Source organism: Squalius cephalus (assembly GCF_949319135.1).
Source record: "Squalius cephalus genome assembly, chromosome: 9".
NCBI classification, from domain to species: Eukaryota; Metazoa; Chordata; class Actinopteri; order Cypriniformes; family Leuciscidae; genus Squalius; species Squalius cephalus.
This window is the reverse complement of record NC_137130.1, coordinates 38,229,027-38,245,135: the sequence shown is the minus strand read 5'-3', so window position 1 is coordinate 38,245,135 and position 16,109 is coordinate 38,229,027. Positions and strand designations below refer to the sequence as shown.

Here is a 16,109-nt window from a genome sequence, read left to right as displayed (position 1 = left end):
AGAGGGAGTGGTCGAACGTCATGCGCTGTGTGGCCGTGTTCGTGGGCATCAATCATGCCAGTGCTGTATCCTTCTCTCACAACATCTCACTCTTCTCATGCCTGACCTCCTGTAACAGTCGTTCTGGCCAGCTGTTCAACTGTTATCCAGTCTGTCTTAGGCAAAATGTTACGCAAGTAGCGACAGATCGTTTCTTCCATATTGTGACGTACATCCGAGTGAAACGGATTATCGGACCAATCAGAGCAGAGTAGACCAATCACAGCAGACTGGGTCATCTGACCAATCAGAGCAGAGTAGACCAATCACAACACACTGGGTCATCTGACCAATCAGAGCAGAGTAGACCAATCACAACAGACTGGGTCATCTGACCAATCAGAGCAGAGTAGACCAATCACAGCAGACTGGGTCATCTGACCAATCAGAGCAGAGTAGACCAATCACAACACACTGGGTCATCTGACCAATCAGAGCAGAGTAGACCAATCACAACAGACTGGGTCATCTGACCAATCAGCAGAGTAGACCAATCACAACAGACTGGGTCATCTGACCAATCAGAGCAGAGTAGACCAATCACAACACACTGGGTCATCTGACCAATCAGAGCAGAGTAGACCAATCACAACAGACTGGGTCATCTGACCAATCAGAGCAGAGTAGACCAATCACAACAGACTGGGTCATCTGACCAATCAGAGCAGAGTAGACCAATCACAACACACTGGGTCATCTGACCAATCAGAGCAGAGTAGACCAATCACAACAGACTGGGTCATGTGACCAATCAGAGCAGAGTAGACCAATCACAACAGACTGGGTCATCTGACCAATCAGAGCAGAGTAGACCAATCACAACAGACTGGGCCATCAGACTAATCAGAGCAGAGTAGACCAATCACAACAGACTGGGTCATCTGACCAATCAGAGCAGAGTAGACCAATCACAACAGACTGGGTCATCTGACCAATCAGAGCAGAGTAGACCAATCACAACACACTGGGTCATCTGACCAATCAGAGCAGAGTAGACCAATCACAACAGACTGGGTCATCTGACCAATCAGAGCAGAGTAGACCAATCACAACAGACTGGGCCATCAGACCAATCAGAGCAGAGTAGACCAATCACAACAGACTGGGTCATCTGACCAATCAGAGCAGAGTAGACCAATCACAACAGACTGGGCCATCAGACTAATCAGAGCAGAGTAGACCAATCACAACAGACTGGGTCATCTGACCAATCAGAGCAGAGTAGACCAATCACAACAGACTGGGTCATCTGACCAGTCAGAGCAGAGTAGACCAATCACAACAGACTGGGTCATCTGACCAATCAGAGCAGAGTAGACCAATCACAACAGACTGGGTCATCTGACCAATCAGAGCAGAGTAGACCAATCACAACAGACTGGGTCATCTGACCAGTCAGAGCAGAGTAGACCAATCACAACAGACTGGGTCATCTGACCAATCAGAGCAGAGCAGACCAATCACAGCAGACTGGGTCATCTGACCAATCAGAGCAGAGTAGACCAATCACAACACACTGGGTCATCTGACCAATCAGAGCAGAGTAGACCAATCACAACAGACTGGGTCATCTGACCAATCAGCAGAGTAGACCAATCACAACAGACTGGGTCATCTGACCAATCAGAGCAGAGTAGACCAATCACAACAGACTGGGTCATCTGACCAATCAGAGCAGAGTAGACCAATCACAACAGACTGGGTCATCTGACCAATCAGAGCAGAGTAGACCAATCACAACAGACTGGGTCATCTGACCAATCAGAGCAGAGTAGACCAATCACAACAGACTGGGTCATCTGACCAATCAGAGCAGAGTAGACCAATCACAACACACTGGGTCATCTGACCAATCAGAGCAGAGTAGACCAATCACAACAGACTGGGTCATCTGACCAATCAGAGCAGAGTAGACCAATCACAACAGACTGGGCCATCAGACTAATCAGAGCAGAGTAGACCAATCACAACAGACTGGGTCATCTGACCAATCAGAGCAGAGTAGACCAATCACAACAGACTGGGCCGTCAGACTAATCAGAGCAGAGTAGACCAATCACAACAGACTGGGTCATCTGACCAATCAGAGCAGAGTAGACCAATCACAACAGACTGGGTCATCTGACCAATCAGAGCAGAGTAGACCAATCACAACAGACTGGGCCATCAGACTAATCAGAGCAGAGTAGACCAATCACAACAGACTGGGTCATCTGACCAATCAGAGCAGAGTAGACCAATCACAACAGACTGGGCCATCAGACTAATCAGAGCAGAGTAGACCAATCACAACAGACTGGGTCATCTGACCAGTCAGAGCAGAGTAGACCAATCACAACAGACTGGGTCATCTGACCAATCAGAGCAGAGTAGACCAATCACAACAGACTGGGTCATCTGACCAATCAGAGCAGAGTAGACCAATCACAACAGACTGGGTCATCTGACCAGTCAGAGCAGAGTAGACCAATCACAACAGACTGGGTCATCTGACCAATCAGAGCAGAGCAGACCAATCACAGCAGACTGGGTCATCTGACCAATCAGAGCAGAGTAGACCAATCACAACACACTGGGTCATCTGACCAATCAGAGCAGAGTAGACCAATCACAACAGACTGGGTCATCTGACCAATCAGCAGAGTAGACCAATCACAACAGACTGGGTCATCTGACCAATCAGAGCAGAGTAGACCAATCACAACAGACTGGGTCATCTGACCAATCAGAGCAGAGTAGACCAATCACAACAGACTGGGTCATCTGACCAATCAGAGCAGAGTAGACCAATCACAACAGACTGGGTCATCTGACCAATCAGAGCAGAGTAGACCAATCACAACAGACTGGGCCATCAGACTAATCAGAGCAGAGTAGACCAATCACAACAGACTGGGCCATCTGACCAATCAGAGCAGAGCAGACCAATCACAACAGACTGGGCCATCAGACTAATCAGAGCAGAGTAGACCAATCACAACAGACTGGGTCATCTGACCAATCAGAGCAGAGTAGACCAATCACAACAGACTGGGTCATGTGACCAATCAGAGCAGAGTAGACCAATCACAACAGACTGGGTCATCTGACCAATCAGAGCAGAGTAGACCAATCACAACAGACTGGGCCATCAGACTAATCAGAGCAGAGTAGACCAATCACAACAGACTGGGTCATCTGACCAATCAGAGCAGAGTAGACCAATCACAACACACTGGGTCATCTGACCAATCAGAGCAGAGTAGACCAATCACAACAGACTGGGTCATCTGACCAATCAGAGCAGAGTAGACCAATCACAACAGACTGGGCCATCAGACTAATCAGAGCAGAGTAGACCAATCACAACAGACTGGGTCATCTGACCAATCAGAGCAGAGTAGACCAATCACAACAGACTGGGCCATCAGACTAATCAGAGCAGAGTAGACCAATCACAACAGACTGGGTCATCTGACCAATCAGAGCAGAGTAGACCAATCACAACAGACTGGGCCATCAGACTAATCAGAGCAGAGTAGACCAATCACAACAGACTGGGTCATCTGACCAATCAGAGCAGAGTAGACCAATCACAACAGACTGGGTCATCTGACCAGTCAGAGCAGAGTAGACCAATCACAACAGACTGGGTCATCTGACCAATCAGAGCAGAGTAGACCAATCACAACAGACTGGGTCATCTGACCAGTCAGAGCAGAGTAGACCAATCACAACAGACTGGGTCATCTGACCAATCAGAGCAGAGCAGACCAATCACAACAAACTGGGTCATCTGACCAATCAGAGCAGAGCAGACCAATCACAACAGACTGGGTCATCTGACCAATCAGAGCAGAGTAGACCAATCACAACAGACTGGGTCATCTGACCAATCAGAGCAGAGTAGACCAATCACAACACACTGGGTCATCTGACCAATCAGAGCAGAGTAGACCAATCACAACAGACTGGGTCATCTGACCAATCAGAGCAGAGTAGACCAATCACAACAGACTGGGTCATCAGACTAATCAGAGCAGAGTAGACCAATCACAACAGACTGGGTCATCTGACCAATCAGAGCAGAGTAGACCAATCACAACAGACTGGGTCATCTGACCAATCAGAGCAGAGTAGACCAATCACAACAGACTGGGTCATCTGACCAATCAGAGCAGAGTAGACCAATCACAACACACTGGGTCATCTGACCAATCAGAGCAGAGTAGACCAATCACAACAGACTGGGTCATCTGACCAATCAGAGCAGAGTAGACCAATCACAACAGACTGGGTCATCTGACCAATCAGAGCTGAGTAGACCAATCACAACAGACTGGGCCATCTGACCAATCAGAGCAGAGTAGACCAATCACAACAGACTGGGTCATCTGACCAATCAGAGCAGAGTAAGCTCCCAGAAAGGAGGGGTTTAGAGACTGAATCCGCAATCAAACTGTTTCAGACACTGAGGAAAGAGCTGATGCTGCAGTGGATCTAAACCTGCTAAACAAAATTAGGAGACTTTAAAATATCAGGGAACTTTAGGCTTCAACAAGTCTTTCTTTAAAAAAAAACATTTTCTCTAAAAGTTTTAGTTGGAATAAATAATACACAATGATGTGAAAGTGGAGTAGTAGCGAGTAGATGAGTTTACATGTTTCGACAGTTGTTAGCAAACGCCTGAAGTGAAAGCTTTTACTGTTGTGTCGTTTATTTCTTAGAATAAAGTGTGAAAATATCTTGATATGGTTCATATTTAACCAAAATCCCATTCAAAAGCCAGTTGACTTCAGGCGTTTGATCGCTGCAGCTGTGATGACAGCGTTGTTGTGCGAACCGTTCTCTTTAACTCAGTGTCCGACAGAAGGTGGACTTCGTGAATAACGTGCAGCTGTCGCTGACTCTGGCTGCGCTGTCCGTGGGCCTGTGGTGGACCTTCGACCGCTCTCGCAGCGGGTTCGGCCTCGGTGTCGTCATCGCCACACTCGCCACTCTCGCCACTCAGCTGCTGGTTTACAACGGCGTCTTTCAGTGAGTGCCACCCTCATACAGCCAATCACAGAAGGCAGAACTAGCTCACTTCAGAATTAACATTTCCTGATCATTTACTCTCACCCACGCCATCCAAGATGTTCATGACTGTCTTTCTTCAGTCGAAAAGAAATGAAGGTTTTTGAGGAAAACGTTCCAGGATTTTCTCCATATAGTGTCTTCAATGGGGTCCAACGGGTCGACGGCCCAAAAGTGAGTTCAGTGCAGCTTCAAAGTCTCGACACGATCCAGCCGAGGAATAAGAGTCTTATCTAGACAAACCAGCGGACATTTTAGAAAAAAATATATAAATTTATATACTTTTAACCACAAATGCTAGTCATGCTAGTCATGAACATCTTGGATGCCGTGGGGGAGAGTAAATTATCAGGACATTTTATTTCTGAAGTGAACTACTTCCACACCAACAGACACAACGCTCTGTTTATTATGAGAGCGCACATCTATGGTTTTATCATTCATCAGGACTAGATTATTATCAGGTTTCAGCTTTTGTAATTCTGTATTGTGATTGTACTTTGAATAAGCGTGCAGCCTTTACACACAGACCTGTATGTTGTGTGTGTGTTTAGATACACCTCTCCTGACTTCCTCTACATCCGGTCCTGGCTGCCCTGTATCTTCTTCGCAGGAGTGATAACTGTGGGGAATATCGGACGACAGCTCGCTCTGGTAAACTCTCGTAATCTGCTCTAAACCACAGTCAACCGAACACTGTGTGTGTGTGTGTGTGTGTGTGTGTGTGTGTGTGTGTGTGAGTGTGAGTGTGAGTGTGTGTGTGTGTGATCAGCAAGATTTCACACTGCTGTCAGAAAGACTGGACGCATTACATTGATCAAAAGAGACAGTAAAGGCACACATCATAATATTACAAGAGATTTTTGAAGTAAATTTCTTTGTATTCATCAAAAAAAAATTGGTTTTCACAGAAATATGGATCAGCACAACTGTTTTCAACATTGATAATAATGAGAAATGTTTCTTGAGCATCAAATCATCATATTAGAGTGATTTCTGAAGGATCATGTGACACTGAAGACTGGAGTAATGATGCTGAACATTCAGCTTTGATCACAGGAATAAACTACACTTTACTATATATTCACATAGAAAACAGCTGATTTACATTGGAATAATATTTCACAATATTACTGTATTTTTGATCAAATAACTGCAGCATTGGTGAGCAGAAGAGCACACTGTGTTGGGGAAAGTTAGTTAGTCCAGTTTCACAGACAGGGCTTAGATTAAGCCAGAATTAGGCCTTTGTTCAGTCAGGACATTTAAGTAGCTTTAATAATCGTGCCTTAGAGAATAACATTACTGATGTCTGTCTTGAGACTAAACAATAACTGACATATGTTACCATATATCCCTCTCAGTTAAAACAGCTCAAACATGCATTTTAGTCTGAGACTGAGTGTGAAACCGGCGGTCCGAATATTAATATAATAATTCCTGACTTCTAGAGCGATGTGTGTCAAACAAAAGCTCTTCTAACATCACTGACTGTACAGTGCGTGTGTGTCGGCGACTGCGTTACGGAGAAGAGGGAGAATTTGAACTCACTAGTTTCAAAATGTTTACTCAAATTAATTAAACTCAAAAGAAATGTGCATTTCTTTTATTTTTTTAAAAGTGACTCAAATATTAATATGGACATTTGATTTCATAATGCATGTTACTTGTAATGCGTTTTGAGTATATAAGGGAAGGTTAATAAGTCTTCATTATTTTTTTATTTTTTTACAAAAGAATGTATCAAATGCAAATGATTAGATGCATTACTCAATTTTGGAAGCTCTTAAAATTGTGAAATGGCCTGTTTTTTCCCCGTCTGCTGCTTTTGAAACTAAGCATTGCATTGATTTGTGTCTCTGTATGTCCTGCAGTACGAGTACAAAGTCAGTCAGGAAAAGACTCATCAGGACTGAGGAGAATCCTCTGCACACACAGCAAAGCCAGGAGAAGCAGCGAGGCGTCGACGGGACAGAGCGACCCGGCACTGAGGAGCCACAGTGTTATGATGATCCACCGTTCACCTCCTCAGACGTCAGCTTCTCCACGTGTGTGTGTGTGTGTGTGAGACAGTCTCGAACACACCGGCTGCACCAGCGCTGAGATGTGCCAAACGGACTGTGATTGGTCAAACCGCAGGACTGTCCTCATGACTGCAGGTGTGAGACGGACAATATGTTGACTGAATATTTAGACACGTTACACACACTCAATCAGAGAATATGATTTTCCTACTGTTGATCCTCTGTGACGAGACATCTGGACACAACACCACCATCGCATCTCATTCATCAGATCTCAAATGAGTAACATGAATGATTCTGAGGGGGAATCTCTCATCTGTCACACATCACAGGACCTCCGCTGGCTCGTATCCAGCACTAGTGGGCGTCAGAGCATCACCATATTCAGCTGGGGAGGGAATTAATGTTCAAAAAGGTGTTTATTACAACTTCAGTACTTTAATGTGATGCATTCCTCGTAATAGCCTGATCATTCCCTGCTAGACCCAAACATCTCCTCAGTTTGGACTGAAAGACACATCCTTACACACAGAAATCACTTACTGTATATAAACGCCCGTTTCGGCTTCAGAATAAAAACAAAATTATTTTTAATGACATTACATTGATTATTACCTAAGCCTTAAAATTAGTGCTGGCCAACAATTAATCACATCCAAAATAAAAGTTTGTGTTTACATAATATATGTGTGTGTACTGTGTATAATTATTTTGTATATGATACACACACATGCATGAATATATTTAAGTATATATAATATAAATGTATATACATGCAAGTATTTCTTAAATATATACATGCATATGTGTGTATTTAAATACAAAATAATTATACACAGTACACACACATATACTGTACATTATGTAAGCACAAACATTTATTTTGGATGTGATTAATGGTTGGCCAGCACTCATTAAAACGAGATGAGCTGGAGCTGGAGGTGAACGGCTGGGACAGGCACTAATTAAGGGAGTTTTTTTGTATTATCTTTCCTCTTTTTATTTGCGAGGACATTTTATGAAATATTGAGTAGGATGCAGAGTAAGTGGGATCAACATATTTTAATAAGTGTTTGTTTACAATGATCTTTTACAGCTGAAATAATTGTATAGAACAAGAGTAATTGCGGTTCATCCGTGGCCGTCAGAAACTGCATGTTTTCTCATGCTTTGGCGATCACTTGATCCATGATTTGTATTTTACCACATTTACTGTTTTTTGAAGTTGAAGTCACATGTTTGTTATCTGCATTATTAAAAGAGACTTTCTTTGAAATTAATTTGTGTGTTTAATATTATAATAATGTTTCTTTTGTATCGCAAAAGAAAATAAAGTTTTGCAAAACAAAAATAAAGTTTTGAGCAAAGAAAAAATGTTTTGCTCAAAAAAATAAAGAATGGCAACGGGGGAAAAAAGTATATATATAAAAAAAAAGATTTGCAAAATAAAATAAAGTACTGCAAATAGAAAGATATAATTAATTGCAAAAATCAATGACAGCTGCAATCCTATTTTATCTCTGCAACATATTTTCCATACTCACACCTACTAAGTTATTTGCAACGCTGCTTTTATTCTGCGTTTCAGTCAAGCGTGTTAAGGTATTTACCTTACTTGTGGAAAACAAAAACTAAACTAAACAAAAAAACCTCTTTGAGCGATGAAGTGGAGTGCCATCGTTCAGCCTCAACTTGGTCAAGTAAGCTCGGGCTTCAGTCATAAAACCTAACGTGTCTTCCCAGTTGCGGAAACCTAGTGGAGCCTTGAAGCCTCCCGCACGTGGGTTTTTGCTGTTCATAATGTCAAACAATCTGTCAATCACCTTTAACACAAATATTCCTCATTACAGCTGGTTATGATTTACAGTTCAAAGATCTATAGAAGGTAGACCTGTTAGGATAGAGCAGATGTTAGCAGTTGGTTGCTTGTTCAGGAGAATGACAGGATATAACAACTCTGCATTGGGGAAAACACACACTCGACCATACCTAACAGGGTCTTCGTTTTTCCGTCTCTGTAGCATGTCTAACAGCGATGTGTTTAACCCAGGCTCAGCATCTGTTACAAAGCAATAAACAGAACACATATTGACATCAGTTTCATCTATTTCTGACAAATGTGAAGTTGTAGAAAATATTATATTTACTTTAGAAGAGTGTGAGGATGTGGGAGTGGTATCTTCATGGTTTCCCTCAAGTAAGTGTATGCTTTAGGTCCATGCAAATGCAGCGTTAAAGCAAATTCCCTTTGAGCAGGAGTGAAGGCTAGCCTGGGTTTCCCCATACTGCCTTGAGCAGCGCGATTTTATTCACGCTGCAAGGTAGTCTGGACACCATGGACTAATTTTTCCCCTGAAATAGGGAACCAATCACAGAACGGGGAGGGAGCAGGAAGACGATGACGAAGTATATGCGACACACCGAAGCAGTTTGTTTATCTATGGATCCAACATGACAGACGTAAAAATATATGCATATTTTTAGGAACACATCTACAAAAATATGCCTGTATTTCAAGTTGATAAAATAATTTAAAATCCACATCAGTTTATTTGTGCCGACGCGCCACGCCCTCCCAGGATCTATAACGTTACCAAGGCTACTTCCACTTTTAAAAATGCATCACAACCGCGCGCGCGCGTTCTGCTTGCAGTCGTCGAGATAGATGCTGAGGAGTTGAAGAAAAGAATAGCTAGTGGAGATTGTAAAGTTGTCGACAATACGTCATCAAAAATCAAGTCTAGTGTGTGGGAGAAATTTGGAGTTATCTGAAGAAAATATTGTGAAAGGCTTTGCTGCAAACATTTTCGTGTTGGATAGCCGCAAATGTGGAACTTCATCCCTGAGGAAGCACGCAGATAACAAAGCCGTTCTATCGAACGGTATTTTTCATATTTAACACTGTTAAGTATGTGTGGTGTGCAGGGTGTGTTTGAACCCAAAATTGTCAGATGTAGGCTAGACGAAATTGTGTGGCATATAACGTTAGTGGTGTAGCCGCGTCTGTTCGATTTGTGTGGTAACGTTAGCCATGTTCTTCATGTATCGGCCTTTTGACAGCTTCGGCTGAAGTTGTCCTTAATGGTCATGTAATAACTTCTGTATGACCTGGCAATAAAAATGTTTGTAAGTGTGTCTATAATGTGATAGTCTAAACTGATTTTATTTCGGGTGCGGGTCGGGTGTCGGTTCTATTTTAAGCGGGTCGGTGCAGATTTTTATTAGTGCTGCTGTTGGAAAACGGGTCGGGTGCGGATTTACAAAATCGGACCCGTGCAGGACTCTCTGGTGTACACATAAATCTCTGACCCATCGTCGTCTTCTTCGTTGAATATCTGTCGCTCTACATACGTCATCTGGTATAATTTGAAATGATTGGCTATGAGCTACGTACAGGCGCATTTGATAGACATTCGTAGCGCCCAATAAACGGCTCTGGGCATTCGTAAACCACGCCTCAAATACGAGAAAATGAACATGTAGTTTCCAGACCACGTCTCAAAGAGAAAGTGGTCTGACGTTAGCCAGGCTAAGTGAAGGCATGGTCGTGCTTGAACAGTTCAACTAGAAGGTCTGGAAGGTTCAGGGAAATAATAATTTAATAATAATAAAATTATAGTTTCACAGAGACATATTTCAGATTGATTTAGGCCTAGTCCACACGGACACGGGTATTTTTATAACCGGAGTTTTTCCTCCTGCGTTTTAAAAAAAAATCCCGTCCACACATGCTCGGTTTAAAAGAAATCTCCGCCTACATGAAAATGCAAAAAACACGCTATCATGCGTTGTCAAGAGCATGCCACACCAGCAGGCGGCGATCGTTAAGCCACATTGGCCAATCAGAAGCCTGAATCAGAAGCAAAAACCCCGGTTTTACTGTCTACACGACAACACTGCAACCGGCGTTTCTGAAAATCCTCACCCTGGCAGGGGTTTTCAAAAATGTGCGGTTTCAGCAGAGAATGTCTAATATGGCGAGAAGTTTCACTCTCACTACACTTCCGGCTTCTGAACTGGTTGCAGTTCCTCTCTGATTCCATATGAGGGCGCTCACAGGACGAGTGCAGAATGAATGGAGGTCAATGGCGCTATACCAATAAAAATCCACTTTTCTCAGGATATAATTTTTGTCTAGTAATTTGAATGTTGTATTCGAAAGGAGATGCAAATAAATTACACATTGCTGGGTGTTAGATTTTTTAGAGTCACTTATTTGCTTTTAAAAAGTCTTTTAAAGTGTCAATGACGTCATATACATGTACGACCAGAGATACTGCTTCACGGCAATCCTTCAGTCACTTTGGTGCTTTCGCGCTCTGCACTTTCTTTTCTCTCGAGGCATCGACAACACAGCTGACACAGGTAAACACACGTGCTAGAAGAGTTTTTGTTTTGTTTGTTTCTGGTCCCGCTGCGGATGACACGATGCCATCAAGCGGTATCTCTGGTCGTAATCAGTCCTTCACTGACCAATCAGCGTTCATTAGCAGAATGCTAGCGTGTTATGGGCAACAACAACTCAACCTGTAAGAAATCGAAAGGACATAAGTACTCGTTCATTCAACTTTCGACTTAAAACCCATGTTGAACTTGCAAAATCTACAATCAGATTTGAGATTTATCAACGGCAATCGGGTGAAAGAGACACATTTAGCCGTCTAGCCCCATTGACTCCCATTCATTTTGCACTCATGGCGATCGCCCCCAGTGGAACTCTGGTGGTACTACAACCAAAATTCGGTACAATAGGAGTTAATAGGGAGTGGCCAGGCTCTCCGTAGACGGGCTCTGGTTTCAGTGACCTGAGACTGCGTTTCCGTGTGGACGAACGGCCGAACCGCGTAAAAAAAGTCACGGTTATAAAAATACCCGTGTCCGTGTGGACAAGGCCTTAGAGACAACTTGATCATATGCATTGTTTTTTTCTATGATCAACAGAAAAACATTTCACAGGTAACAATATTGAGACAGCAATCAAACTGTGTGAGATGAGACATACTACTACAACAGGGCTCCAGACTAACTTTTTTGTATTGGTTGCACTGGTGTGCCAAACTTGTTTTATTTAGATGCACCAGCACAAAATTTAGGTGCACCCAAATTTGATGTAAAAGTTTGTAATCAGTTGTGTAGCTTATTTCTGAACAGTAAGCCTAAATGAACTAAATTCCATAGCCTAGGCAGGTTAGCAACACAAACTTGAGAGGTGCAATACAGCAAATCAACTTAACTTGTTGCTGCAAGGCACGCAGCTGCAGGTTAAAAATTGTAGTTGTACCGATAAAATTGGTCGCACTCTAGAGCCCTGTACACAATTATAAATGCTACACATGCAAAAGAGAGAGGGAGAATCGAGTCAGCCAACCAGAGTAGAAATTCAGCTTTTGCTCCAGTTCCTCCATCAGCATCTTGTTATTTTTCAAATCCTCCAACAAGGAGCCCAGTCTTCTTTTTTCTTCTTTCCCTGTCCTTCGCATTTCTCAAGTCCCGTTGTAACTTCTTCACGTTCTCCTGAGACACAGCCAACTTCTCTTTTGCTTTAACTGGGTCAAAGGCATACTGATGATCCTGAAAAATATTTACAAACTCAGTAACTTCAAACATGTATCCTAACTTCTGAAAATGTCACTCACTGTTACATCCACCAAACATCCAAAGGTGTTAAAATAATTTTACCTACTAAGATTGACTGATCAAAGAGGTCTGGGCCCGTATCCCTAAAGAATTTTTGTGCAAAAAGTGGCTCCTAGCGGCCAAATTCTAAGAAAATTCTCAGAGTCATGACGTTTTCTTAGAATTTCCCCTAAAAGTGACACGAAAATCCCAGTTAATATAAAAGCTATTCCTCAAGATTCCTAGCGCTTAAAAGGGCTCCTAAGGCGAGATCTGCTAAGAGCAGGGAAGAGGACTTTTAGTGGCTTAGGAGTTCCCCTAAGCAGCTGCACAAAATGGCCAACAGAGGAGGCAGGAGAGATGTCCTGCAAACACTGGATGACAGGGAATTATTGAGACGCTACAGATTGGATCGTGCAGGAATCATGTTTGTTATTTTATTTGTTAACAAGCCTTCATAAATAGACCAGCCAGCAATCACAGACATTGATAAAAGCTGAGCCGTGTTACCCTCGTTAAGACCACACTGAGTTGTAACGTTGCAATTTCTACTTCATTAAGGACAGCCCTTTGATGTAGGCCATCTTGTTTTCAATGGGGTCCATATGGGAGTGAAAGTACAAAATATGCCAGCTAGGATATTAATATGAGCAAATAAGACACGAATCATTATTTGAACAGGGTGTAATGAGCTTAAGTTTTCACATATTTTAGATTCTAATGTTAGGCTATAACCCCTACAGCTTACTATTCATTTTCAAGATATTTTCTTGAATGTGAAATATTAATTACAAGTACAGTCTGCATAAGATTAGAGTGTATAATTATGTTTATTGATTTGAGGGTACATCCTTTGCTCATTATCACCAAAAGTTAATTTTCATCAAACTTGTAGGATCAACCAATCACAGCTTTTGAAATGATGACTCATACCTAGCAACGGGGTCAACCACACCTCCCCACTAAGATAGGATTTTCCATCCATTCCTTGCTCAGAGTTCACTGAAAATGTTCTGGAATCACTTCTAAGCTAAAACTCCTGGCAAGGAATTTTTAGGTTAAGTTAGGAGCTCTCTGAGAGGATTCTCAGAATCTTTAGGGATACGGGCCCTGGTCTTTCAACCCCCCTGACAGGTGTTTTGGACCATGGGTGTGGAGATTCTTCAGTTGCTTTGTTTGACGTTCTGCTTGACCTGGATGAACTAGGCTGTTGGGGAAAACAGCCTAGTTTTCTAGCAAAACGTAAATGGTCCCACTCATCGTCTTAATCATACGCTAGATTTAATTATATCACATGGAGCCGATCCAACCGATATAGATATTATACCGCAAAGTGATGAAGTCACTGACCATTACATGGTCACTTGCATACTACGTACCGCTGAAATTTGTCATGTTGCGCCGCGTTATCGACCAGGCAGAACAATCCTTCCAACAACTATTGATCATTTTTCAAATAGCTTACCTGATCTATCTCAGCTGCTCAGTGAACCCAAACAAACAGATGAACTAGAGGAAATGACTAGCACTATGAGCACCATTTTCTCTAGTACATTAGACATCGTTGCACCAATTAGATTAAAAAAGGTTAGAGAGAAAACTAAAGCACCATGGTACAACAGTGTTACGCATGTTCTAAAGAGAGAAACTCGTAATTTAGAGCGTAAATGGAAACAAACTAATCTAGAGGTCTTTAGAATCGCGTGGAAAGACAGTATGTCACGTTATAAAAAGGCCCTTAAAAGCAGCCAGGGCTGAGCATCTCCGCAAACTAATAGAAAACAACCAAAATAATCCTAGGTTTTTATTTAACACCGTCGCTAGACTAACAAATAAACAGACGTTACCGGAGCAAAATATTCCGTTACAGTGTAGTAGTAATGATTTTATGAATTTCTTCACTGAGAAAATAGAAAGCATCAGAAACACAATTGTAAATGTACAATCTTTAATGGTGTCTTATGATTCAGCCTCAATTATCACCCCGCAAGAACAATTACAGTGCTTTACAACTATAGGACAGGAAGAGCTAAATAAACTTATCATTGCATCTAAACCAACAACGTGTTTATTAGATCCAATACCAACTAAACTACTGAAACAAGTGTTACCTGTAGTGAAAGAGCCTCTTCTCAATATTATTAACTCGTCTTTATCTTTAGGTCATGTTCCAAGAATATTCAAGTTGGCAGTTATAAAACCTCTCATTAAGAAACCACAATTAGATCATAATAACCTAGCAAATTACAGACCCATTTCAAATCTTCCATTTATGTCAAAAATACTAGAAAAAGTTGTGTCCGCTCAACTGTGCTCTTTCTTGCAAGAAAATGATATCTATGAAAAGTTTCAGTCTGGATTCAGGCCGCATCATAGCACTGAAACTGCGCTCGTTAAAATCACAAATGATTTACTTTTAGCTTCTGACCAAGGCTGTATCTCAATATTAGTTTTACTCGATCTTAGTGCTGCGTTCGATACTATAGATCACACAATACTCTTAGACCGACTACAAAACTACACTGGTGTTCAAGGACAAGCATTAAGCTGGTTCAGATCATACTTATCAGACCGTTACCATTTTGTCTGCGTAAATGGGGAAAAATCGAAGATAATGTCAGTAAACTACGGTGTACCGCAAGGATCTGTGTTAGGCCCTCTGCTATTCTCAATATATATGCTGCCACTTGGAAATATTATAAGGAAACATGGAATTAATTTCCACTGTTATGCTGATGACACTCAATTATATATTTCATCACGACCAGATGAAAACGCTAAATTATCTAAATTAACAGAGTGTGTTAAAGATATAAAATACTGGATGACATGTAATTTTCTGCTATTAAATTCAGATAAAACGGAGGTATTACTTATTAGTCCAAAAAACTGCCCACAAAACCTCTTACAATACAACTTTAATTTAGAAGGGTGTCCTGTTACTTTATCCACTACAGTAAAAGACCTGGGTGTTATATTAGACCGCAACTTGTCTTTTGAAAATCATATTTCATATGTTACAAGAACAGCCTTTTTCCACCTTAGAAACATTGCTAAGCTACGTAATATGCTATCTGTTTCTGATGCAGAAAAGCTAGTTCATGCATTCATGACCTCGAGACTAGATTACTGTAATGCTTTATTAGCTGGTTGTCCTGCATCCTCAATAAACAAGCTACAGTTAGTCCAAAATGCCGCCGCTAGAGTTCTTACTAGATCAAGAAAATACGATCATATAACACCAATTTTATCATCACTACATTGGTTACCTATAAAGTTCCGTATCAATTACAAAGTATTGCTACTGACCTATAAAGCCCTAAATGGTTTAGCTCCCGTGTATTTAACGGAACTTCTATCGCCCTACAATCCATC

General features: G+C 41.9%; 1 protein-coding gene across 1 annotated transcript in view; it reads left to right on the top strand.

The window, feature by feature from the left end:
• Window positions 1–7,279, top strand: part of insig2 (insulin induced gene 2) — a 12,561-nt gene extending 5,282 nt beyond the window's left edge. Inside the window, exons 3-6 of the mRNA XM_079880621.1 lie at window positions 1–65; window positions 4,889–5,055; window positions 5,649–5,748; window positions 6,969–7,279. The exon at window positions 1–65 is cut by the window's left edge and continues 60 nt beyond it. Coding sequence (XP_079736747.1) covers window positions 1–65; window positions 4,889–5,055; window positions 5,649–5,748; window positions 6,969–7,010 — 374 coding nt within the window. The 3' untranslated portion in view covers window positions 7,011–7,279. The remainder of the gene's footprint in view (window positions 66–4,888; window positions 5,056–5,648; window positions 5,749–6,968) is intronic.
• The last annotated feature ends 8,830 nt before the right edge of the window (window positions 7,280–16,109 follow it).